The sequence below is a fragment of the Prosopis cineraria genome, unplaced genomic scaffold (assembly GCF_029017545.1).
Source record: "Prosopis cineraria cultivar Desert tree isolate PC_DT_omini unplaced genomic scaffold, ASM2901754v1 PC1425, whole genome shotgun sequence".
Lineage (NCBI taxonomy): Eukaryota > Viridiplantae > Streptophyta > Magnoliopsida > Fabales > Fabaceae > Prosopis > Prosopis cineraria.
The window spans coordinates 1-25,892 of NW_026556750.1; the positions used below are offsets into that span (position 1 = coordinate 1).

Consider the following 25,892-nt stretch of genomic DNA (forward strand, 5'->3'; position numbering starts at 1 on the left):
TAATTGGACCTGCATTGACAATTGTATAAGCAAGTCGGACATGATTAGTATCTATGATCCAACTTGAAAGGGAGTATGGGATATCTAATCTTTATTGTAAATATTGTATAGCCTTCATTAGTATTTATTATAGCTCTTATTAGTCATTATTAGTAATTATTTCCCTTCTTGTATATATAGTCAGTATGTACCTCAGTATGATAATATAAGAATTATCTTTTCTCTGAAATTCCACAAGAATGAGATAAGATTCTTGCCAAAATAATGAGATATTATTTATAAATAAATTAGGATTTTTTTATTACAAGGTCAATTGTTAGGAGTTGGTGATTGTTTTCTAATTTATTTATTATTATTTAATGTCTATATTATAAATAGAGAGTCGATAGTGAGGCTAGGCAGAATGAAATTCATTGTAGTTGCAATTTTGGGAGTTCACTTTAGGCTTTATTAATTGTATCAATTAAAGACTCTTACTCATCTTTAGTAATGATTTTCCTCAATTTTTATTAATTTGTGAAGTTACATTCTGATTTCAATTTTAATAAAGATTTTCCCTCTTCCTTTCGCTCTACCTATCTTGGATCTTATCAGCATGTAGATAATTTAAAAGATTTGTAAATGTTCTTTCAAGGGGGAAAAAGCTCTCATAAGCCAAAAACGTTTATATGCAAATAAAATGTGTGGAAACATCAACCCACTGATCAGCAGCATGACCATATCTCAACAATTAAAAAAAAAAACAAAGATTTGGGATAAAGCAAACAGCCACTTGTGTTCAAGCAAAATCAAATTTTTGCTCCAAAAATATCAGGAAACAATATTAAAAAGACACAGAAAATACTAAAACTTCTGTTTGATACAGGGATTCTTCCATATTTCCCATGAAACACCATTCAGAATTGAATTTACCGCCAATTGGTGCAAATTGAGTATACCACCTCAGTATAAGTTTTTAAGCAAAGCATGCAACAGATCTTCTATTATCATATCATATTCATTTACCCAAAGACTGGGTTACTTGATCCCTCTTGTAGATTAAGTGTGCTTTTTGTCTGGAAAACTGAGAGTTGAAGACAGTTAAATATATAAAGGAAATAGACTACGTAAAGAATTTTACACTTACTAAAGAATTTATCTCCTTTCTATAATAATTATAAGGTTGTTTAACATCTCATCTAAGTCAAATTTTACAGATTGCCTTAAATAGAACAGTAGAAAATGGATATGCACCTTGTATACTGCTTGTAAGATTTAGAGTCAGGGCTTTCAAGCACATAAAGAAAACGTCCAACTAAGCGGAAGTATCGTAATTGCCATACAGCTTCCCTACTTCCCACACCCTATAACAATACAAGACAAGCAGCATTCTACATCAGAAGACAACACCTCATGGGAGACAAACATAAACACCAATTGAAACAGACCATTACCTTCCATGTAAGAAGAGACAACCACCCCTCAAGGTCAGCCTGATCCCAAGGGTGAAGGAACTTTGATCTCTCATCATCCTCCCCCTCAAAGATCTTTATCACCTGCATCAGTCGATGATAACGAGCAGGAGAAAAGTGAAAGCCTAATGAGGGCAGCTGCACAGCAAGACGTGTTGAAGGATAATATGGAGTCTTCGACCGAATCTGATAACAAATCAGAAAGCTAAGAAACGTCAATATGATATCAGGCATGCTTGGTTGATGCTTATCAGATTCTTTCAATCAATACCAGGAGATTAGGAATGTGATTAGGGAGGAAAAAGTTGATACAGCAATGAATTTCAAAGCCCTTATTTGGGGAAATTGACCTTATAAAACTGCTTGTATTATTAAGAACTGGTCGAACCCTCAATCTCTGATATAGAGAGAGGAGGAAGGGGGAGAGAAAAATAGAAAGGAGGCCAATAAAATAGGAACTCTTTATTCAATACTAATGTCTAATCTAAATACAATTAGAAAACCGTAACATTATCTATAGAGCCCTAGAAATAACAATAAATAAATCCTAATCTAATCCAAAAAGATAACAGATCATCTCGATTTACTAGATATCTTATTTCATTGAAAATGAATAAAATCCAAAATAAATCCTAAGAAAGATATTGACAAGAAAATCTAATTAAATCCTAAATAATCTAATGGATATTCTAAATATCCGAAGAAAATCTAATTAAATCCTAAATAATCTAATGGATATTCTAAATATCCTTATTTAAATGATCATAATAAAATAATTTTAAATATCCAAAATAAACCTAATTACATCCCATCCATATCCTATCACTATGCCTTTGCATCTTCCAATGCAAGGGTTTGAGAATCTCCATTCAACTACTAAATCCCCCTTGATGATCACCCCTTTCCCAGGACATGGTACTCGAAGGTTAGTTGAGTAGTTGGCAAAAAAAAAAAAAGGGTTAGTTGGGTAGGCTCTTCTGAAGGCCAAATAATCCTCTAAATTAGACCTCTATCTGCTTCTCTTTATTATTAAAGGCATGAAATAGCTACCCTAACCACTAACTCTGGAGTCTCCCATCCTAATTAATTACCATTTTCACTCACCACATTTAAAAGATAGAATAAAAGGATATCTCAGAAGACCAAAATAGATAAAGATTTCGAAATGTCAAGAAGTTTACCTGTTGAAGATGTAAGATGACTCCACACTTGTCAATGATTTGAAAAAAACAATTGCCATCATAGACTGACTTATTTAGTGGAGGTTGTCCCCAGTAATAGTCACCATCAAACAAAAATGCTGACACGTCACTTAAAACTAAATCAAACTGCAAGTACATATTCTTCTCATCTGACTCCTGTTGACAGTCATCCTGCACCGTTTCATAGTTTGGAACATCTTAAAAATGGTTCAAATTAAGATGCTGCCCAAAAAAATTATAACAATACAAACCTGTGCACGAATCACCAAGTTCCCAAGGTCCAGCAGAAGTTTTGTGGCATGGGTATTGTCAGGACAAAAATCAGTGGGAATTGTAATCTTTGGAGCTGCAATATCCAAGTCCAATGAAAACCTAATAGATGAAGAGCAGTTTATATCAGTAAAATATCACCAATTTGCTGTCACCATATTGGCATGCATTCTATATGGGCACAGATTACACAAGTACTAGAGAAGCGCCACCTTGATATACAGGAATGATTGTCATTGTTAGAGAATAACAACATTTACACTCCGATTTGAGGGGGAGCGCTAGAGAATGGTCAGTGCATATATAATATAATTAGTATAAGATATTTTATTTACTATACAAATATTCTTAGGCTCAATTAGAGCAATATGTCAATATCAGCATTAACTCCCTGGAGCTTCTCCACCTTGTATAAATTAACAGACATATGAATAAAAAACAACATTATTCTCTGATTTCATGCTAGTAATATAAGTTAGTAGCTCAAGATGAGTTAGTTAGAATGAATTAATTAAGAGTAACTAATTCAGCCATATTTATATGCCCTATAAAAATGGAAATATTGTAATAACAGATTTTCTGATTCTTTGTAAATGGATTTCAGGATAGAAGATTTTTATCGTCCACATGTTTACATCCTTCATATTTTATCATCTCCAACCGTCCTTCTATTCCCTCCCAATGATCAATTACTGATTTGCTACCTAATTCTACAAGTTACATTTTACTCAATTGAGTAGTCTGGTCTGCTCTATCCTTCAACCATACATTAACGATACCCACTTTTGACACCTTTTGTGTAAGTTCATTTATGCAAGAGAGATGGTGACATAAAAGAGTACTTATAAAAGTAGTTAATTAGTACATCTATAAAAACTTAGGTAGCAGAACCAATCTTCAATTGCAATAGGCACAAGAGACTAGATCACAAAAGTTTATGGCCAAACTCAGCAAGCATCCAGTGCACACCAACGCCAATATCTAGAGACATTGCATGTCTAGAACATATAACATCACCAAGGTAAACAAGCTGTGTTAATCAGTCCCGCATATCAAAGACTTCATCACAAATATGGCTAATGATTCCATATATGTCAACCAATAGTCACAATGAGGAGCTGGGAGCTACATCAAGCATGAACAAAATGAAGATGGCTAATTGTGCTCAATTCTAGCAAACAGCTACCAAATTGACTTCCCAATTTCAATGATGCACAAACTTAAGTTAACCATATGTGCTTAGAGATACTGGATTTTTCCAGAGAGCAGGCTAAGATGGTGTCATTGGTTGAATTTTGGTACAACACTGCCTATCACCCATCTATTGATACATCTCCTAATCAAGTAAGCATATAGAGTACCACCACCAGTCCATTCACCCTATTTGCTGGAGATTCTTCAAATGTTATGGTATATAATCTGTACAGAGAAGGAAACCACAATTTAAGGGTTGAAGCAACATCTTTAAAAAGCCCACCACAGAACCGTACAGAAAGCTAATTCAATTTAAATGGTTTAGATTTCCCCTAAATTCTCCTATTCCTACCCACTCATCTAGCCACGGGACAAAAGCTCCTTAATTCTTCACTAACCTAGCCACCATCCTCTCCTTTTCTTTTCTTCCTTTTTGTTTTAGAGGTGGCAGCGTCCTCACCTCACCATCATCTACCTCACACACTCCTTCCACCAACATCCATCGTCATCTCCCACTGCCTCTTACTCACACCACCATAACAATGTCCATCACCAACTCACTTCTCTTATCTTCAATTATTTCCCGTGGTAACGCGTGGCCTGAATCTTGGAGGAAGGACGAAATTCATGCAAGCTTAAGCAAGAAGGGAAGTGATTAAAGAGAAGCCAGGAGATGAAGCTAGGACTCAAGCAGTGAAAATTGAAGGCTAGGGGAGTGTTTTTCCATTTTCCGATTTCAATTCAAGAGACCTAGGCCCCATTTGGTTCACATGAATTTGAGATAGAAAAGGAGTGAGTGTGAAAAAGGCCAAACTTGTTGGTTTTGTTCATATGATTTTGGCTTCTCAGGCTGGAAAATTATTCCTGGCCTGAACCTATGGGGGAGGGGGGGAATTTCTTGGAAAATAATTCCCATCCCCATTCTGTCCCCACTCCCTGTAGCGAGGAACCCACCACCATCTTCATCAACAGTGAAGAACCCAGATGCAACCTTCTCCAACCTTCGATAACTTTTGCCTTCCATCCAAGCTGACCTTCAACCTCCATCTTACTTTTAGGATTTTGGCATCAATAATTGATTACCAAGAACTACCTAAGATAACTCCTAAATTACTCCTTGAAAATAACGACCAAGGGTTTAGCTGTGCTATATTAAGTCAATCTTAATTTAATTAAGTATTGAAGTGACTAAGGAACCAGACACATAATCACAAATATTTCATAGGCGTACTAACCTAGCATGGTCCTTCAACGCTCTGTTCATTTGCTGCTGAGCAGTGCGCTTTACTTCATCAATCGTCATCTACAAACAGTGAAAGAAGCCATGAGAACACGTTGGTTATAGCAGTTCATATATCAAGAAGAAAATATCTTCTTTTAACAATTAGCACTGTGCTTCAAAAAAAATATTCTTTTATCAGGGTGAAAAAATTGGAAAGAAAAACAGCCATTCAACAATTAAACAATAGAAAATCTATTTTTACCATCAAAGCATGGCAAAACAAGTGGCATATGAAATTAAAAAAAAATTGATATAGCTGACCTTGGCAAAATATACAACAATTTTTTATGCAGGCTCTCTTACACATATCATCCTCTATCTCTTTTTATCATGCACATCAGCTCAGGCAAATTTACCTTGAAGAGCGCCTGCCTTAGTTTTATTTTTATTTTTAACTTTTCACCCAAATAACTTCCTTCTTTTATATTAAGGCTATGTTTTAAGGAGGAAAATAGAAGCAAGGAAAGGGAATGGGAGAGAGAAAAAGATTTTCTTATGTGTGGTGCGAATCAACAAGTTTTGTTGGGAAACTTACATTCCTCCCAAAAAAGTTGAGAGAAAGCCTATTCCCTACTTATCAAAATTTTAGTAACTATGATCATGTAAAGTTAGAGACTTACATATGGTTTTCATTGATTTGGAAAAGACTTATGATCATGTGCCAAAAAAAAATATTTTAAAAAGCCTTGAAAAAGAATGGAGCTTGAGTTACTAATACCAAAGCTATGCAAGATATGTATGAAAGAGCAACAACTAGTAGAAGAACATCTAGCAGTGAGACAAAGAACTTTTCTATAAAGATTGGTCTACATCAGGGATTATATTTAAGCCCTTACTTGTTTGACCTGATTTCAATGTTCTAATTGAGCGCATCCAAAAAGAAATTCCCAATTACATATTTTTTTACAAATGATATAGTGATATATAAAATAATAAAAACCATGTGTAATCCAGGTAGTGGTGGTTATTAAAGGGCAGTTAGATCATTTGCTGTTTTGTTTGACTATTCTACACCTAAAGCCTATAAATACTTGGTTTCTCTTAATTGTAATTAGGCTGATATCATAATAAAAGTGCATCATTCAGAAACCTCCTGATTCTCTCTCAATTTCTCTCTGTTCCTTCCTTCTTTTTTAAATTCTCTTCCTCTTCTTCTCAAATTCTATCTTATCTCTCTCTTCTATTCTACTTCTTCTATCTTCTTCATATCATATAGTTCTTATTGCAAAGTCAAGAGAAGAGATTAACTCCAAACTTCGAGTTATGGAGAAGGACTTTGGAATCAAAGAGTTTCCGCTTGAGTAGGAGTAAGATGGAACATATGCATTATAATTTTAATAAAAAGTCAGTAAGTAGTAATTTAAAAATGAGATTGAGAGATCAGACCATACCACAAGTAAAAAATTTTAAATATTCAAGAGCAATTATTCAATATGATGATGAAATTAATGGCGATGTTGTACATAAGATGCAAGCTATGCGGGTCAAATGGAGAAAGGCTACAAGAGTTATTTGTGATCAAAAAGTAGAATTATTTGTGATCAAAAAGTAATTAATGAGCTTAAAGGGAAGTTTTACTAAACTACTATAAGACCAACCATGTTATATGATAGTAAATGTTGGGCTTTAAAGAGACAACAAGAGCATAAGTTGAAGCAACAAAGATGGGAATGTTAAAATAGATGTATGGGCATACATGGAAAGATCAAATCCGCAATGAGCATGCAAGAAAAAGTAGGTATGGCACCTATTATGGAGAAGATGTTAGAAATCACTTGAGATGGTTTGAATATATGTAGAAAAGGTTGTGAGAAGCGCCAATGAGAAGAGTGGAATAGATAGTCTTAAACCTTGTAAAGAGATGCGGAGGAAGACCAAAGAAAAAGATCTCCTGAGTAACGATATACCCATAGGCATGGTTGTTGATAAAGCACAACAGTGTCAAGCAATCTATGTAGCCAACCCTATCTAGTAAGATAAGGCTTGTTATATTTATCCTTATAGTTTATATTATATAATTATGGCATTTATCTTGTCTTTAGACTTTTTACTACCCGTTACCTTTTATTTTTAGTTTCTTCTATTTCTAATGCCGCAAACAAAATTATTATTAAAATTTAAACAATATTTTTAAATATTTATAATATTTTATTATAATCTAATAGTCGTGCTTTTAAAATCTTATAATACATCCACAATAGTTTATAGTAACTTTCAATTTTAATGCTTTGTTCCCAAAAAAAGAGAATCAATTTTAATTCTTAAAAATAACAATGAGTTTAAAAGATTGATATCTTTGATGTAGTTTTTCTTCTCCGACCAAATACATACATACATATATATATATATATATAATGTTCATTTACACGAATGATTCTTTTACACTTCAAACTTTCAACCAATATAGTTTAACAAACCAAACCACGATAAACAAAGAGGCATTAATCCCTTCTTTTCCATCTTTATACCAAACATTTGTACCCCACTAAGTAAAGCCCTCCCCTTTTCTTGTCCCCCTCCCACTCCATTTCCTTGTCCCTTAGAAAAGATTCCTTTCACCAAACATGACTTAAATAGCAGAAGGATAAGTAATACCTGCACAGCAGCTGCAGTTTCCCGTGCTATGGTCTGACTTACTGCACTACTACTTTCAAAGAAATTTAGAATTTGATCAACGCTTTCCTTCAAATACTGTCCAGAGAGAGCATACAAGTGGAAAAATAAATAAAACTCCAAACTAGAAGGAAGAATGAAGAAAAGAAAAACTTAGTGACAGCAATGCAGCATACAGTCATGTAACATGGAGAAGCTTTGGCAACCATGCTCCAATCCACTTTCTTATCAAAAGGTTTATAACAGAAAACACCAACTAACGAGTCATACGAAGCTGCACTCTGCAAAGGCAGGGAACAAGAGTCAACAAACCAGTTAACACAAGCCTAGCTCAACAAGCCAAAAACCAAAACACATAAAATTATACACTCAACTCCATGGGGGAAAGTCAAACCTCTGCAAGGGGACCCTTTGGCGATGATAATTTGTATGAGCCCAACTTCATATCAAATACCTTCGTTTCTGGATAGAGCTTTATAGAGCACCTGAGATCTTCACTTGATAATTCAGCGACAAGCTCTTTGGCTTCCCCTATAAGCTTTGAAGCATTATGTTTCATGTGAATTATTAAGAAAGTATGAAGAGCATCCACCTTGCTACTTGTAACTGATAGCCCATCATCACCTTCCTTATGCCCAATTATTTTATTTAACCGGTTCCAGTCTTCTTCGCTGAAATGAAATGCCTCATTTTGCTCTCTAGGAGATTGACTGGTCCTGGTTTGCATAATAATAAGAGAGTAGCACCATCAAATTTAAAATTAAATCCATTCTAATTATTAACAATGGGACATGAAATTTTTTTACTAAAAAAGTTTTACCATCCAAATGACCACCAAGATTTCCCCGCCTTCTGTTTCCTTGCATTAAGACCTGATTCCGCTGATTGCTCCACAAACTTATGAGCCAACATTCTGCAATACCATGAAATTGAAAAATAATTTAAGGACGGAAATTGAGCCAGATAATTCTAAATTCAAACAGCTATCTTACATGTTGGTGAATAGATATTAGCTAGACCCAAATATGTGAGTAGCTTGGGTTTATAGGTGCACGTAAAGGAAGAAACATCAAGTTCTCATGCAAAGAATGGAGGAAGAAGAAATGTTTACAGATATTTTATACATAGTGTTAAACCTCTACGTACTTCCTATGCCTGGTATATGTGATCAGCCGCTGGGAATGGGCCTTGCTAGTCCCTTTCAGGGGTGGACCCACTTGAAGCACTGAGAGGGCTTAATACTAAGATACACTCTTCATAATGCTTATTAAATGCCCCCAAATTTTGATTATAGTACACTAGTGCCATTGAACGTTTTCTCCTTTCCTCCTCATGTGAGACGCTACTTCAATCCTTAAGTTAACATTGAACCAATTATCAAATCTCATTTTGGAATATGGAGACTATTTTTTATGCATATATTTTAGTTTGACTTGTTTTTTTCCCTTAAAAATTCATCGTATATAATGATATATTGGGATTTTTTAATGATATTTTTGTCCCTTCGTCATAAAATTCATTGTGATTATATTCATTTCATATTAGTTCTAACAATGAAAAGTTCCTTAAAAAAATCTACATCAAAATAACCAAATGATAGAAACATACCCAAACTGTTTAAAAAAGAAAGAAAAAGACATTTGAAATTTTATTGTAAAAAGGTCTTGATGATAGGCAAAAAATTTGGAATGATAGAGATGGCAATTAGAAGATATCATTTATGAAAGAGTTCTTGCCAATCAAAAGATATTAATTTTTCGGAGACAATTTGAGAATACCCCTGCTAGATTCAATCTATATTGATATTTAAAATATGAAATTGGTTAGAATATAGTTAGAAGAAAGATGTCGCATTAATTTACAAATTGTTTTACATAAAAGGTTTAAAATGTTTTACAAATTGGAGAAGATGTCGCAGGTTTGAAATTTAATGTTATATCCAAAGATTTGGTTGTTGAGAACACAATGGCAATGTACAATCCACATAACCAATCCCACCTATTAGGATAAGACTTGTTATTGTATATGTTGCCCTACAACAACAAAATTATGGATCTACCACCGGTCCAATCATGCTGCTTTATTATTACAGATAATTTTCAGGACGCAAGACTAGGACTTTGTCTAAAATTTTTATACAGCATGCTACATGAAAGAAATAGAGCAGCATGTAAGAACATTTCTCTTTCCAAATAGCAACATGTACAAGTTATTACAATATCCTACAATGGATTGGTTACAACTTCAAAGCAAAAAAAAATAAAAATGTTCCAGCCACATACAAGCAATACCACAATGGATACGCACCATTCAAATCCAGTCTGAAAACAAGAACTCAATCAATAATGCTATAATTGAATTGACTAAAATAATTACTGACTCGTGTAGTTGAGATTTTTGTTGCAAAAAAAAAAATTCATGATTATCAAATATCAACAAAACATGCCAAATCTTAAAAAAAAAAAAATACCTCCATTGCAATATAAGTTCAATATCGAGTTCACGATCCAATTCCTCAATTTCTTTGTTGTTACTAATTGTCACCTGAGTGGGGTCAGATTTTAGCAGTGAAGCATATAGAGATAGATATCTCTTCCTTAGGCTTGCATGTCTCAGAACCTGCTCCCATGACATCTTTCCACTGCCAAATAAAAAGCAAATACTTGTGAAAACTGAAAAAAAAAATTATGGTCTTTTAAAAATAAAAGGCCGTGATAATCCCAAACCAGGGTTAACTGAACCAGTATAAATACCTTGCTTTCTTCATCTGGTCAGAGACAGCTTTATAAGCATAAATCCACCAAGATCTTGGATCAGCTTTAACCATGACTAGTGGACGATAATGAGCATATTTCAGGCGTTGGTTGAACGCAGCCAAGTTGTCTGCTAACTTCAGTATATCCCTGTATCCATCCTGCCAAGATAAAAATGATAAGATTGTTCATATTTTTTTTTTTGGGGGGGGGGGGAGGCATATCACAACAACAACAAAATTATTCATTGAATGAACCTTAGATAAGCAGATTGTAACATCATCCAAATTCACCACAGCTTTATGTAAAGGTTCATTGCTTTGAGCAACTTCCCTTGGTCGCAATTTGGAGTATTTTGCTTGGCCGGTCACTGGCTGCAGAATGTATGAGTGCTCCCTCAATGCATAATCAGCTGGCTTCCCTTCTTTGGTGCCAAATTTAAATACCTGAAGTTTTTTAATAAATTTGCAAGAATAAATTCGTTAAGAAGGTGAGAGGCAGATAAAACAAAATGAACATGAAAATAGAAGCAACATGTGCCATTCCAAAGGCAAGCAAAGTGAGCAGTTCTGCCCATTTCAACCACCCTTCTTTCTTTCTCTAACCTACATTGTGTCACAGCATCTGAACTAGAAATGGTAGCCTCAAAAAATAAAACTATTTTGAGTTCTCGAGCTAAAGCTCCTACGGCTTGTGCCATCCTCTGTCCTCCTTAGTTGAATTCACGCCATACATGATTTGATTATAATAGATGAAAGGGGAAGTTAGGGTCGGCCAAGAAAATAAAGAAAGGGAAGTTGGGGTGTGGCATTAGCTATTGAGCTATGGTAGTCCATACAAGGGAAGGGGCAGCTGATTGTACAGCTAGGTTTGACCATTATGAATGGATTCCAAATTCTCACCCAAATTCTCCTGCCTCTCTCTCTCTCTAATCTCTCCTCTCTTCTTTACTGTTTTCTCTTCTCCTCTAACTTACCTCCCTACTCTCCCTTCCTCCTCTTATTAAAAAAAAAAAAATTTATTCTCCTTCTACCTATCCTCAAATCTTTATCATAATAGCAATAGACACTTTTCTCAAACTGTGGGGGAATGGCCAACAGTACAAGAACTCAAGCAGGGCCACAAGAATTGGATGGAAGGCTTCATTCAGTGGAACAGAGCCTGTTGCAGAGGGCGGACAGTCAAATATCTACCCTAAAGCAACATGTTCAAGACTCCACAGGGTGATTGAAGAATTTTCATCACAATTAATAGACAAGGGTTAAAGGTCACTTTTACCCCTCAACTTTACCCAAAAGATCACTGGGGAGTGGAGACTCCAAATTCAACTATAGGTCAATTCTATCTTTCAACTTTAAAAATTTCCTCCCTTATCATCATATCATTTTCTCACTATTAGTGGGCCCCACATTACATTTTCTAATATTTTTTATTATAAAATATTTGAGTTGAGAGTGCCTACTGACCCTTCAAATAAAAGTTGAGGTGCAAAATTAACCTTTAGCCCAATAAAAAGTATTTAAAAAATAGTGGGACCCACTAATAACTAACGGATTTTAAGTGCTTTTAACGTCAGGGTGATGAAAGAAGGAATCTTTAACGTTGTAGGATAAAATTGACTCATAATTGAGTTTAGGGTCCCTAATGACCCTTCAGGTAAAGTTGAGGGGCAAAACCCAATGGAAAATACAAGCAATGGCCTGTCAACATATATGAACAAGGAGTATCAGCTGCCAATTCATTTAACCAAAGAGGAATTTACAAGATTCCATCAAGAAGACGTTCTTGGATGGACAAATGTTCTAAGAAAACAATCTGGGGTTGTTTATGAATACCCAACAGCTACTGCCACAGCCCCTAACTATCCCCTTTCATCTTTTAATATCGTATGATAACCACATGGTTAAGGTCTTCATACAAGTCGCACCTCAATCAATCCTTCTAGTGTTTATCTAAGTTAGGTGGTCCCAGCCAATGTAATGTCTTATTTTCAGCACATGGTGCTCACCCACCATTACTCGATCACTATCTTTTGTGGATTTGTAGATCTTCAGCTGAGTGTAGGCGAAACAAAGAGGTAGTATGAGATTTTATTTAGGTTTGACGCCTTCATAAGTGATTCTCAAGCCGTTTGAAAGATATACAGGAGGAACTATATGACATAAATTCAGATGACAAAGGGCATAAAAGAAGTGGATATAATCCCCCCCCCCAAAAACACACGCAAAGAAAGCCATAGCAATAAATATCTAACGGATATACCTGAAACCACTCTGAAGGAAGCAAATCCTCCCATGGCTTGCTGACATGCCATGGAAAAATATCTGAATCCAAATAAACTGCAAGCCGATCAAGTTCAACAGACTGCAAACCAATAAGCAGAAAAGACGTCAGCCCCTAAAGAAAAAAGATTAACAGAGACCCAAAAAAAAAAAGGAGTAAATCATCGTTATGGAATTATTATTGTATGATGAAACTCATGTATCATTATAAGGTCTGGTACAACAACAATAATAAAGACTTCTCCAGTCTCCACAATGGACTAGATTCTTCCTCCCTTCCTCTCTACTCCTTCCAGCTTAATGTTCTCTCCCCTTAACAAATGTCCAGGTAGCCAAAGAAATCGGACTTATGCCCACTTTGCTAGCATTCTTTCTCCCTCAATTTACAAATTTTTCATGGTTCCTGTCCCAAAAAGACCCGGCCCTATTTCCCCAAGCCCAAAAAATCTCATAATGCAAAATCGCAAATAGTGAAGTAATTAATGTAGTACGAATTCTGCTTCTTAGACAAGAGAATTTCAGTAAATAAGCAAAGCAAATGAGTGGATCATACTAAAGAACAATATTAACAAATTACACTTCTTCTCAAGCTAAGAGAACGTGAAAATAAAAAGATCTTTCCCCATTAACAGATATTAGAACTTCAACAAATAAAGCTGGCATCTAAATCACTGCAAAATGATTTCATCAGTTACAGCACTTATCAGTTCACAACAGAACCTTTTGAATGCAATCAAGTGCATCATCAGTAATAAAAGTCTCTTTCCCAGTGTCATCAACTGTCACAGCTGAGAGCTTCTCCAACCTAACACCCGCTGCAAATGGATGCCCGGGATTGCTACAAAATGAAATTAACCAGGCTACATTAGAAGTTAAAAAGCGTGCTACGTCAGCAACTTGAGAGTGAAGAATTTTCAAATAACAGAAGAAATGAGACTCAAAAGAAATTTAAAAAAAAAAAAAAAACATTGGTTACCTCTCAAAATCCTCATATCTGATGTGAATATTGGAAATTGAAAGCTTTAAGTTTCCAATTATGGTGCTGATGAGGGAACCCAGCCAAGATTTATTCTTAAAATGAAACAGCAAGAACAAGTTAAAATAAATAAATGTCCAAACACAGCTACACACATACGCAGATTTGCCTAGGGCTACATTTGATACCGCAATCCCCATACTGGTGGCCAAGGTGTAATTGTTATTAGTTGTAGAAATCCATTTATAAAATGTCTAAAATTATAATTAACATGGATGCAGAACATTCTTAAAAAACAGAAATAAATACATATGAATCCATCTCCCTGTGCATACGCATGATATTCATACATACAATGATACACCACCTGAAGTGCATTATTCCTACTCATTTGAAAATATATAAATCAAAGCTCATACCATCTCTGATTTTAACTGCTGTGACTTCTCCCAAAGTTTCATTTCCATCTCCTGTTGCCAAAGATAAGGGGAAGAGATTTCCAATCAAAATCCTTGTCTTTGGGTTAAAATAACTAAAAAAAATATACTAGTTATCTTTACCTGTATTCGGCTCTTCTTGGCTTCCTGGACAGCGTCCTCACTACATCCCTCAACTTGAGTTGCAGGTTCAGCCAATAAGAAAATGCGATCCAAATACACTAAAACTGGATCTTGACCAAGCCTACTCCATGGAACCTTAAGTGGACATACACAAGCACTCATAACTATAGATTCAAAAAACACTTGTAGCAATTATAACTCTCAAGCTTTTGCTGAAAAGCCTAAAGTTGCTTATGCAAAAAAGAGGATGCTTGGTTAAATAGTCTGCTCAAAGCATACTTAAGTAAAAACAGAAAAATCTCTAGACTTCATCCCAAAAGCTCTGTAGACATCATCACAATTAAAATTCAAGAGCCATCACCTTAACAATGAACTGCCACCTCAGCCCATAAAACAACCAAGCAGACTAGAATTTCTAACTTCTACTAAGGCCTGCTTGGTATGCTGGAATTGACATCAAGGAAGGGGAAGTGGACTCAAAATTGAAAAAATAGTGTCTAGTACATTGGAACTCAGGCCCCATTTGGTACAATGAAATGATTTTTGATGGAATGGGAATGGGAATGATTTTAAAATGTATGTTCGGTGTGTAAGTGGAACGATGACATAATTTTTATTTTATATCTGTAATTATATTATTAAAATACTAAAATGTCCTTGTCAAGACCCTACTGCCCTCTTCTTCCTCCTCCTATGCTTCTTCCTCATAAATGAAATTTTCCAGATTCCAGAAACTAAAGGCAATTTTTTTTTTTTAAGCAAATTACAGCATAACCAATCAAATACAACATATCCAAAGATTTCAAAACAAAAAAAAAAAATCCCCCTCCAACACCATCTTATCACAATCTTAATGAACCCAAAAACTCAATGACGGTGAGGGAGATTCATAGAGATCAATGAAGGAGATGAGCAATGGAGGGCATGGGAGATGAGTGCAAAGTGCAGACAACGCCGGTGAGAAAATGGTGATAAAAAGACAAAGGGCGAATGGTGGAGGGTGAGAGAGATGGATTATGGATTTGGGCAAAATTGAAATTTGAAAAAATCACAGGGAGAATTTGGTCACCCAAAAACTCATTCCCATGGAATGCACCCATTCCCCTGGTCTAGTGATGAAATGGGGATTATCTCAAATGAGGTAATGAGTCATTCCATTAGAATGATCATTGCAATGTACCAAATAAGGTAATAAGCCTATTCTACTCTTATTCTCAATCCATTACCTCTTATTCTACCGTACCAAACATGACCTCAGTTCCATGAGGAACTCACTTCCATCAAAATTGACAGAATTGACTTCCATGCTATACCGGATGGAACTAGTTTGAGTTCCCTAGAAGTGAGATTTTCTAATTGTTACACCCCTAGCTATTTTTTCAAATGACAAATTTTACACCTCTAAATCTCTCTTCTCTCAAAGGCCTCCCTTGCCATCATGACCTATGTCTCTCCCTCCTACGCATCCACCTCCAATGTTCACTAGCAACTTATACTCCTCCTCTTCTCATTTTCATTGTTGCTCAATACAACTTTGTTTGTGCAATTGACTGGAAGCTCCTTAGTCTCAAGAAAGAAAATCTCCATCAATAGTCGCAATCCCACCTCCATCCCCTTAGTTCCTCTGCCAATAAACTCCACCACCACCTTCATATTGCTAAACACAATCGATAATCCCCTGAAAAAGGGTCCAGATTTGAGCTCTAAAGTGATAGGAAGAGATTAAGGGTTTTATTCGCCGAGGTCGCAATGAGATATAGCTTCTGATTGCCATGAACTTCGCGTTCGTGGAAGGGACTTGAAGTAAGATGGAAGCACCATCACAGTGCTGTGGAGGAAGCCAGTGTTCAAAAAGGCAAGGGAGATGCCAATAATCAAAGGAAGTGGGCTTTTCAGATTTTCCAAAGGATACATCAAGGCTCAAACCCACTGGTTCCTTCCCAATTCAGGGGATGCCATTGTTAAGTACAATGTTTATGTTATGCATCATTGATGTTTCTAATTCTACTTCAATTTTAAACTGTTCTTCTTGTGGTGTTGATCTTCTTCTTGTAGACTAACTTCTGTGTTTTAGATTCATTTTGGTGTGTGTAGCTAGGGAGATTTCAAAAAACGTGTAGATTTTTGCATCCAATGATATTGGATGCTTTGTTGATTGGTCTTTGTCCTACTTTCAATTTTTGGCTTTGACAGCAGTTCTTTTTGTCCTTCGACAGTGATTCAGGGTGGTTGTGAAAGCTTCTGATGGCAAAAGAGTTTTTTTTTTTAAAGGACATTTTGGTATTTTCATACTATAAATACATATTTCAATTAAAAATTATACCCCCTTCCATGTGCATACCAAACATGTTTTAAAATTCCATTTCTACCTCACTTCTACTTCCATCAAAAACGCTTCCATGCTACCAAACAAGACGTAATGGATATTGACCAACTGCAAATGAGGAAACCTAATTTTGACAAAAAGAGAAATCAAGATCCTACAATACTGCCAAAAAATACAGTATTAGCAGCAGAAAAAGGCTCACTAATTTTCCTACACATGTCCTTAAAGATTACAAGGAAGCCAAAATATAGTAATACAAAATGTGATAGTACATAAAAGTAATGCTTAAATACTCTATCACTGTCTCCAACCAAAAGGACCACAGCCTCAACTTTCTTTATTGTCCACCTGAAACTAAAAGCCTGGAAATCCAAAACTTCTCTTGGACCGAAGTGTTGCTGCAAATTATAAGTGCAGGATATGGCAAACTTTTCTTTTGGGGGAAAGGTATTAGTACAACAAATATATTTATAGGTAATAAAAATATACTTATATATGTAACCATCTAGTTAATGAAAGGTTAACAAAGAGTCTTACCTTGCGGTTTGGTTAGCTTGTACTCTAGCAGCCTATGTTTATAGCCGGTCCCAAGCCCGGGTAAAGGAGGAGGGTTGTGTTAGACCATCAACAGCCAATGTAAAAATTTGTTGAATCTATCATGAACATGGACAATAGACGTTATAATGTTAATGCTAGGTCGTTGCCCGTAAGTAACGCGCTGCATGGCTCGAGTACAGTGATAAGTGAGTTAGAGCCGCTGCATCGGCGCCCGGATGTAGTGTTAAATGAGCAAGGGCTACCGCGTCATTCTGGACGCACGCGGCTAAAGAAGTTAGTCCATAAGAGCAAAATTAGATTTGGTACTTGGAATGTTGGGACATTAAATTGTAAATCTGTAGAGGTTGTAGGGGTTATGATTCAAAGGAAAATCAATATCCTTTGCTTGCAAGAAACAAAATGGCGTGGAAAAGGAGCTAAGGATATTCAAGGTTTCAAACTTTAGTATACAAGAAAAGTAAGTGCACGCAATGGAGTAGGCATCATTATAGATAAGGAGTGGAAGAAGAACGTTGTAGAAGTTAGCAGAATTGCAGACAGAATTATTTCTTTAAAAATGATAATTGGACGTGAGACTGTTAATATTGTTAGCGCTTATGCGCCGCAAGTCGGGACAGAAGCCAGTCTTAAGGAATTATTTTGGGAGGATCTGGAGGGGTTGATTCGACACATACCACAGAGTGAAAAGATTTTTATTGGAAGAGACTTTAATGGGCATGTCGGGAGGGAAGCTAGTCAGTATGCGAGGGTGCATGGTGGTTTTGGTTTTGGAGAGCTAAACAATGAAGGGCAAACTCTTCTTGATTTCTCATTGGCGTATGATTTTAAGATTGCCAACACTTGTTTCAACGAGAGAGATGAGCATCTCATCACTTACAAAAGTGGAGCCTCAAGGTCGCAGATTGATTTTCTTTTGGTTAGGAACACAAATAGAAAACTTTGTAAAAATTGTAAGGTGATCCCTGGAGATGCTGTAACGACACAACATAGGGTCCTAGTCCTTGATGTGTGTATTATGAGTAAAATCCAAAGACGTCGACAAGTAGTAACACCAAGGATTAGGTGGTGGCAATTAAAAGGTGAGAAGCAAGATATTTTCAAGCGAAATCTTTTGGATAAAGGAATTTGGGATTCTCAGGGAAGTGCTAACATCATATGGGAGGATATGGCTAAAAAGATACGGGAGGTTGCAAAAGTAGTTTTGGGAGAATCGAAAGGTTCTGGTCCGAGAGATAAGGAGTCTTGGTGGTGGAATAATAGTGTACAGGACAAAATCAAGTATAAGAAGAACTGTTTTAAAGCCATACATTTGTGTAACAATGAGGAAAATTGGGAGAGGTACCGTATGGCTAAGAAGGAAACTAAGAGAGCTGTGGGTGAAGCTCGTTCCAAAGCTTTTGAAGAATTTTATAAGAACCTTGAGACGAAGGAAGGAGAGCAAAATATTTATAAGATTGCTAAGAGTAGGGAAAGAAAATCAAGAGATCTAGAACAGGTAAGGTGTATTAAGGATGAAGAGGGAAGAATTTTAGTTACAGATGATGAAATTAAAAATAGATGGGAGACTTATTTTTCTAAACTTTTCAATGATGGAGAGTATTCATCTAGTAACTTGGAGGATTTAGTAACTGGTGAAGGAGAACAAAATTTGTCATTCTATCGAAAAATATGTGATAAGGAGGTAAAGGAAGCTCTTAAGAAAATGGCAAATGGTAGAGCTAACGGACCTGATTGTATATCTATCGAAGCGTGGAAATGTTTAGGTGAAGAAGGGGTGAGATGGTTAACTAAGTTATCTAATGTGATTTTACGGTCCAAGAAAATGCCTGATGAGTGGAGGAGAAGTACATTAATTCCTATTTATAAAAATAAAGGAGATATTCAGAATTGTACTAACTATAGAGGGATTAAACTCATGAGCCACACAATGATATTGTGGGAGAAAGTAATTGAGCACAGGTTGAGATTGGAGACAAGTATTTCTGAGAATCAATTTGGTTTTATGCCAGGTAGATCAACTACAGAGGCGATTTATCTACTAAGGGGATTAATGGAAAAGTATCGTTGTAAAGATAAAGATCTACACATGGTTTTTATTGATTTGGAAAAAGCTTATGACCGTATACCAAGAGAAGTGCTTTGGAAAGTGTTGGAAAAAAAGGGAGTACGGATTGCTTATATTAAAGCCATACAAGATATGTATGAGGGGGTAAAAACTAGTATAAGAACGCCTAATGGTCAAACAAAGGATTTTCCTATAAAGATTGGACTACATCAGGGATCATCTCTGAGTCCTTATTTGTTCAACTTGATTTTAAATGTTTTGACGGAACATATTCAAGAGGAAATCCCGAAATGTATGCTCTTCGCGGATAATATAGTTCTTATAGCAGAGACAAGAGAAAAGGTTAATTGCAAACTTGAGTTATGGAGGAGGACATTGGAGTCGAAAGGTTTTCGTCTGAGTAGAAATAAGACGGAATATTTATATTGTAAATTTGGTAAAGGACTATTCGAAAATAATTTGGAAGTGAAATTGGGAGATCAAATTATACCTCAAGTGGAAAAGTTTAGATATTTGGGAGCCATTATTCAAAATGATGGCGAAATCAGTGGAGATATTTCACATAGAATTCAAGCTGGGTGGTTTAATTGGAGAAAAACTAAAAGAGTTATTTGTGACCGTAAGGTGCCTAATAAACTTAAAGGAAAGTTCTATCGTACTGCTATCAGACCGGCAATGTTATATAGTAGTGAATGCTGGGCTCTAACGGGACAGCAAGAGCATAAAGTTGGAGTAGTAGAGATGAGAATGTTACGATGGATGTGCGGACATACACGTAAAGATAAAATTCGAAATGAGCACATACGTGAAAAAGTGAGGGTGGCACCTATTGAGAAAAAAATGGTAGAAAATCGGTTGAGATGGTTTGGGCATGTACAAAGAAGACCAAGGGAGGCACTAGTGAGAAAAGTGGAACATATAACTTTGAGTCCGACTAAGAGAGGTAGAGGAAGGCCTAAGAGAACACTCTTGGAAGTTGTTGAACGTGATCTCTTAATTAATAATATTTCTAAAAGCTTAATAAATGATAGAGCACAATGGCGTCTTGCAATCCATGTAGCCGACCCCACCTAGTGGGATAAAAGCTTGTTGTTGTTGTACTCTAGCAGCCTATTGTCCAAAAGTTGGCATTAGACTAGGATAACGTTGAGGAAGTCGACATATATGCACCCCATAGTATAATTTCCTTAAGGTTTTTTAATGAAAAATATCACTTACCCCCCAAATAATGACAATAAGAAAAATGGCAAAGGGCGACGTGATCACTGTCAAATCTGAGGTCCGCAAGAAAATTGTTGAAAGTTACTTGAGAAGCCTCCCAACATAAATGAGAACAAAGGCTTTGTTGCAAAAGGAGAAGAGCGATTTGAACCAGAACCAAATCGGAATCCACTCTCAAAGGATCAACATGACTTGTTGCATAAGTTGTTCGGATCTCAAAACGCTAATGAGAAAAAAAAAATGTAGGGGCTAATAACAACATGCCCCAATCAGGTAAGATTTCAACCGCATTGAACACTTGAGCAAATAAAAATCAGTGAATTCTTGACTCTGGAGCTTCTAATAGCATCACATATGATGAATAGCTATTTAATATTAACCCCCACACCTCATTGTTCATAGCGAAAAATTGTTGATGATACCCTAACAAATATTAATAGCACACAGAAAAGCACCATATCTATTATTATTCTGTTTATAGAATGTATTATTTGTTCCTAAATTAACCTTCAAGCCTTTGTTTACTAGTAAAGCTTATCAAAGATAAAACTGTAAGATTCACTTCTTTGACGGGGATTGTGAATTTTAGGACATGGAATCCAAGATGATTGGCAGTGCTAAGGAGTGGATGGACAATATCTCATAAGCGCAAAAAGATCACACTAAATCTGAGTCTAATTTATGCTTTGGCACATTGAACTAGGTCACCATAATTTTCACTTCATGGAAAAGACATAACCAAGTCTATTTAATAATAACATCAGTGAAATAAAGTGTGAAACATTTGAACTTGCAAAGAAAATCAAATCACATTATCCTACATACACTTATACACCACCATAGCCCTTCCATCTTATTCGTTGTGACACATGAGGGTTTTCAAAAACCAGAGACATAACTAGGTGCCGATGGTTTTTAATCTTTGTTGATGATCACTTTAGCGTCACTTGGATTTTTGTTCTTGAGAACTCTCAAGTGTGAGAAAATTTTATACATTTAAATGGGTATAATTTTGGAATCATAATTGATAAATTCAACAACCAACCTTAAGTTTGACTGAACCAAGAAACCCTGCCTTAACCTTTACTGGCAATTTTAAAGCATTTAGAGCCTCAGGCTTGAGCTGCATATTCTTAAGCTCCACATCACCTGTTTTACATTTTAGTTAAAAAGAAAAGAAAGAGATTAGAAATGACATAGAAAATGTAGCCTGAAACAAGAGCATGTAAAACAGAAATATTGTTCCTCAATTCAGGGGTTGTTGGAAAAATGCAAAGTCTGCATTCTTAGCTCCAATAAAATGAAAAGGGGAAGACAAAATTGCAGGCGTACACCTACAAGCTTGCTTTAGTTCTTTCAAACTAATAAATATCTTAACACAAATTTCGTATGAAAACATAATCTAGAGTAACCAAGCACAGTGGCTTCGTCCTTCATGAAACAAACAGATGGGGGTAGAAAAGTAGGGAAAAAGAACAAGATCCAAATCACCCAGTCCTGGACTATATTAAACCACACTAAACCAGAAGCAGGCTAACCAATGACCAAAAGTGAATGCCTCAATCAAGCCTCCACAAAACTCCAAATAGGATTTTCAAAATGCTCTCAAGATCCTTGTCATTATATTCCAGGCCCCCGCAACGAACTCCAGAATTGAATATGATTAGAATCTTGGCCCACTTAAAAATGGATAAATCTATGATCATTTTGAATGCTTAATGATATTGACCAAGCCGGCAAGAAATTTTAGCAATTTACCAATTAGCAGGGCTATAATTTTAATATCACCCATTATTGGCACAATGATACTAAAAAGTAGCGGGGGGGGGGGGAATCCTGGCTTTTAAGAAATATACAGAAGAAGCCCTCTAATACTGGAGACTATATACATGTATTGCATATAGAAGAAACTAGTATGGCAAAAAGAGCCAAGTCAACACGTTAGAGAGATTAGAAGTGAATAACAAGAATTCCGACTGTTCAGCTGAACGTAAAATTGGATTGACATGTCTCACAACTCAGACTGAAATGCATCAGCTCTACAGTGTCACTAAAAAAATACAACAACAACAACCACGAGCTTTATACAACGGATTGATGCACCCTTCCTGTCCAGCTGTCAGTAACAAGATATAACTTCGACTGCATCACATAATAACATAAGAGGCAGGAAGAAGTTTCTAAAGATTCACGAGAGCAAGAAAACTCCTTTTATAAGTATCTCCTTTTTAGTTTTTCCGTCTATCAACAAACACCATGCTCTCTATTCACTCATAGACCAAGTTCACTAACTTGAAGAGATGGGCTGCTGCCTATCATTTATACATTTCCTCGTCTCTTTAGCATCTTTTATCACTTCTTTTTGAAGTTGTACGTTCAACTGGCTATAAGCACAAAACTCAAACCCACCAAAAACTACAGTGTTCAAGGCTTCTAGCCTTCTAACGCAGCAACAAATTCGCGCATATTTCCCTCGCTTACTATCCTATATGCAAGTCAGAGTTCGCGGTCTCGACGTCAGCAGGTTGAGAATTTGAAGACAGCAATTACAAACTATTCGTGATTATATGTAATCACTCCATGGAGGTCACAAACTAACAGTCACACTCTGATTTCAACACAGCAGTATAGTAAAGAACTATGAAAATGCAATGAAGGACTTACGGACCTTGCCAGACACTGATTTTGAGGGCTTCTTTGTTGAGGCCCCTCACATAATTGCCAAGGTACCTCTGCAAGAGGTATGCCACCTGATCCTCTAACATCTCGACGTTTTATCGTATAAACATTTCAAGGATGATCTTGACAATCACAAAGAAAGCAAAATGGACGAAAACACGATCGGCGTGTGAAGACGAAAAGGAAGAAACGAATAATGAAGGGAAGACGCAGGTGGCAGACGATTCGGAACTTGAAGGCCACGTCACTTGGCCTAAGAACCCGCGAGCATAGGTGGGTGTTGGTCTGGAAGATACCGTTGTTTGGATCAGAGAGAACGTGGTACGAAGACGTACATGTTACGCAACCAACATTAGTTGACCACGTAGGATTTGATGAAATGTGACAGGCACGTGGCTGATTGCCAGAAAATGTGATGTGGAACCGCCCGCACCAGAATATGTTATTTTTCGTATTTACAAAACTGCTTTTTTTATCAAGGCGGCGGCTTCATCCGCATGGGAGGCAGACACGCTCTCACCCCCGACCCGCGGCCACCGGCGGCAGGGTCTCGAAATTGAGACATTTTTTTTTTCTGTTAAAAAAGTTGCGATTGGTCTATGCAGTACGCAGTCATGAATCAGACGCCTGAAAGAATGACTTTTTCAAAAAAAAAAAATTAGTGAAAAAGATCAGATTGAGAGCTAAATTGTGCCTACAGATGAAAGTACATTAAAAGACCAATCTTCTTATTTCATTCAAAAAAATGATAAAGAGAATGGACAAAAATACCCTTTGTTATTGGGAGAAAATGGTCTAAGAAATTGGAGACGATTTTGGGCAACCCTACTCCTCCAAGTCATCATCTTTCTTGGTTTGCCCTTTCACTTCCATTCCTATTGATCACTCTCAAAGTCACCTTCACCTGAATTAATTTTGTCTAATAATTGCTCTCATGTTTATATACATTTAATTTTACAACTTTTGCAAATGTGTTACAACTACTTTTAAGGCTCCTTCTTTTGACAAGTGACTCTGCCCATCTTCACTTCTGGTTTTAGATAAAGCAGTTTTTCACCATTATCTCACTTGAAGTGTCTTCCATAATCTCCCACAATCTAGCGATCTCAATCTCTTCATCCTCCTTCACTTTCTTAGCTTCCTCAAACTTTAACACAAGATATTTGTTTCATGTCAAGTCCAATTCTATTCTTGCTTTCTATACATTTCCTCAAAGAAATGAGATCCAATGCAGAAAAGCTTACATGCAAATTTTGCTTTTTTTTTTTGGCTTCATTTGGATGTTGCAGGAGTCAAAATATGCCCTTGAATGTAAAAAATGTTGGCATATGCAAATGCGTGATGGCACCTGAAGAATTGCTTACTAGTATCGTTAAATTTTCATATCCATAGCTTCTTTTCCTTCCATGTAGTAAAAGTTGTGATTTTTTGTTGCTAGGCAGTATTGGGGTGGAGGTCATTAGTGAGAAGTTTTTTTTTTTTTAATTCTCATTGACCTGATAGCTTACTCATTAACTTTGAAAGCGGACTGAATCATGTTGTGTTCTTTTCTTTTTCTCTATGGCAAAACAAAGATAGTTTGTCAAGTTTATTAAGCAAAGTTTTCTCTATTACCAAGCAATCATTTCTAAATTATTCTATGTACTAATAATTGTGAGCCCCTTATTAGTTGCCGATAAAAGAGAATAAGAGAAAGTTTCAAATTTCAATGATTTTTAATGATAACCTTTTTGTTCAATAATCTCTAAATTACTTTTTCCACATTGTACAAATTACAATGATAATGGCCCGAGTTATCTGGAGTTGGTTTCTGTACTCAAATAGGCTTTTGCTAACTTCTAGTAGAATATGTATTAGAAGAGTCATTACAGATTGTATAATCTTTGAAAAGTTGTTTACAAAACTAAGAAGTTCATGCAAGGTTCGCTTGTGCATTTTGGTGAACTGAAAAGAATATACTTTTGATACATTTAACTTTTGGTGTTAATGAGAAGATTTCGATATTGTTGGAAGAACACTTGAGAATAATTATCTCTACTCTGTTAAATAAACTATAGTAATGAAATTTGAAACTCATTGAATATGACTAATCAATTGATGAATTCCATCTAATGATACAATTAAATTTAAACTCAGGTTCCTAAAATTTTAAGCATGATTCTATACAGTTGTTCATTCCATAACTTATTTTTTGCATTTAAAAATTCTACACAACCTTTCAAACTAATGTCTACAATATGTGCATATTTGCTTATTTATGTTTACATGACATTGCATATGCAAAAGAATGTGCCACAATTAGAAAAGCTAAAAATTTATCTTCCTTAAAAGCTTACAAGACAAAAGTTTCCGACAATGCTAATATAGTGAAACTTCAAGCTTGTTATCTCTTTCCAAAGGTTTGTAATACCATTTGACACTTTATGCTTCTAGTCTTGTTCTATTGCTCCAACACCTTAA

At 35.9% G+C, this 25,892-nt stretch overlaps 1 protein-coding gene across 1 annotated transcript; it reads right to left on the minus strand.

Moving 5' to 3' along the window:
• Positions 1-1,233: 1,233 nt before the first annotated feature.
• LOC129300094 (intermembrane lipid transfer protein VPS13-like) lies at positions 1,234-23,685 on the minus strand (the record flags this gene model as incomplete). The annotated part of the gene is made up of 20 exons (XM_054938615.1): positions 23,422-23,685; positions 21,799-21,902; positions 14,584-14,718; positions 14,443-14,493; positions 14,024-14,118; positions 13,768-13,885; positions 13,028-13,129; positions 11,023-11,211; positions 10,766-10,926; positions 10,483-10,653; positions 8,833-8,925; positions 8,637-8,728; positions 8,407-8,543; positions 8,189-8,293; positions 7,995-8,090; positions 5,353-5,420; positions 2,905-3,025; positions 2,633-2,824; positions 1,434-1,637; positions 1,234-1,343 (listed from the first exon to the last, which is right to left on the minus strand). Coding segments are annotated over exons 1-20 (2,441 nt in total), but the record flags the coding sequence as incomplete, so codon positions are not given.
• Between the last annotated feature and the right edge of the window lie 2,207 nt (positions 23,686-25,892).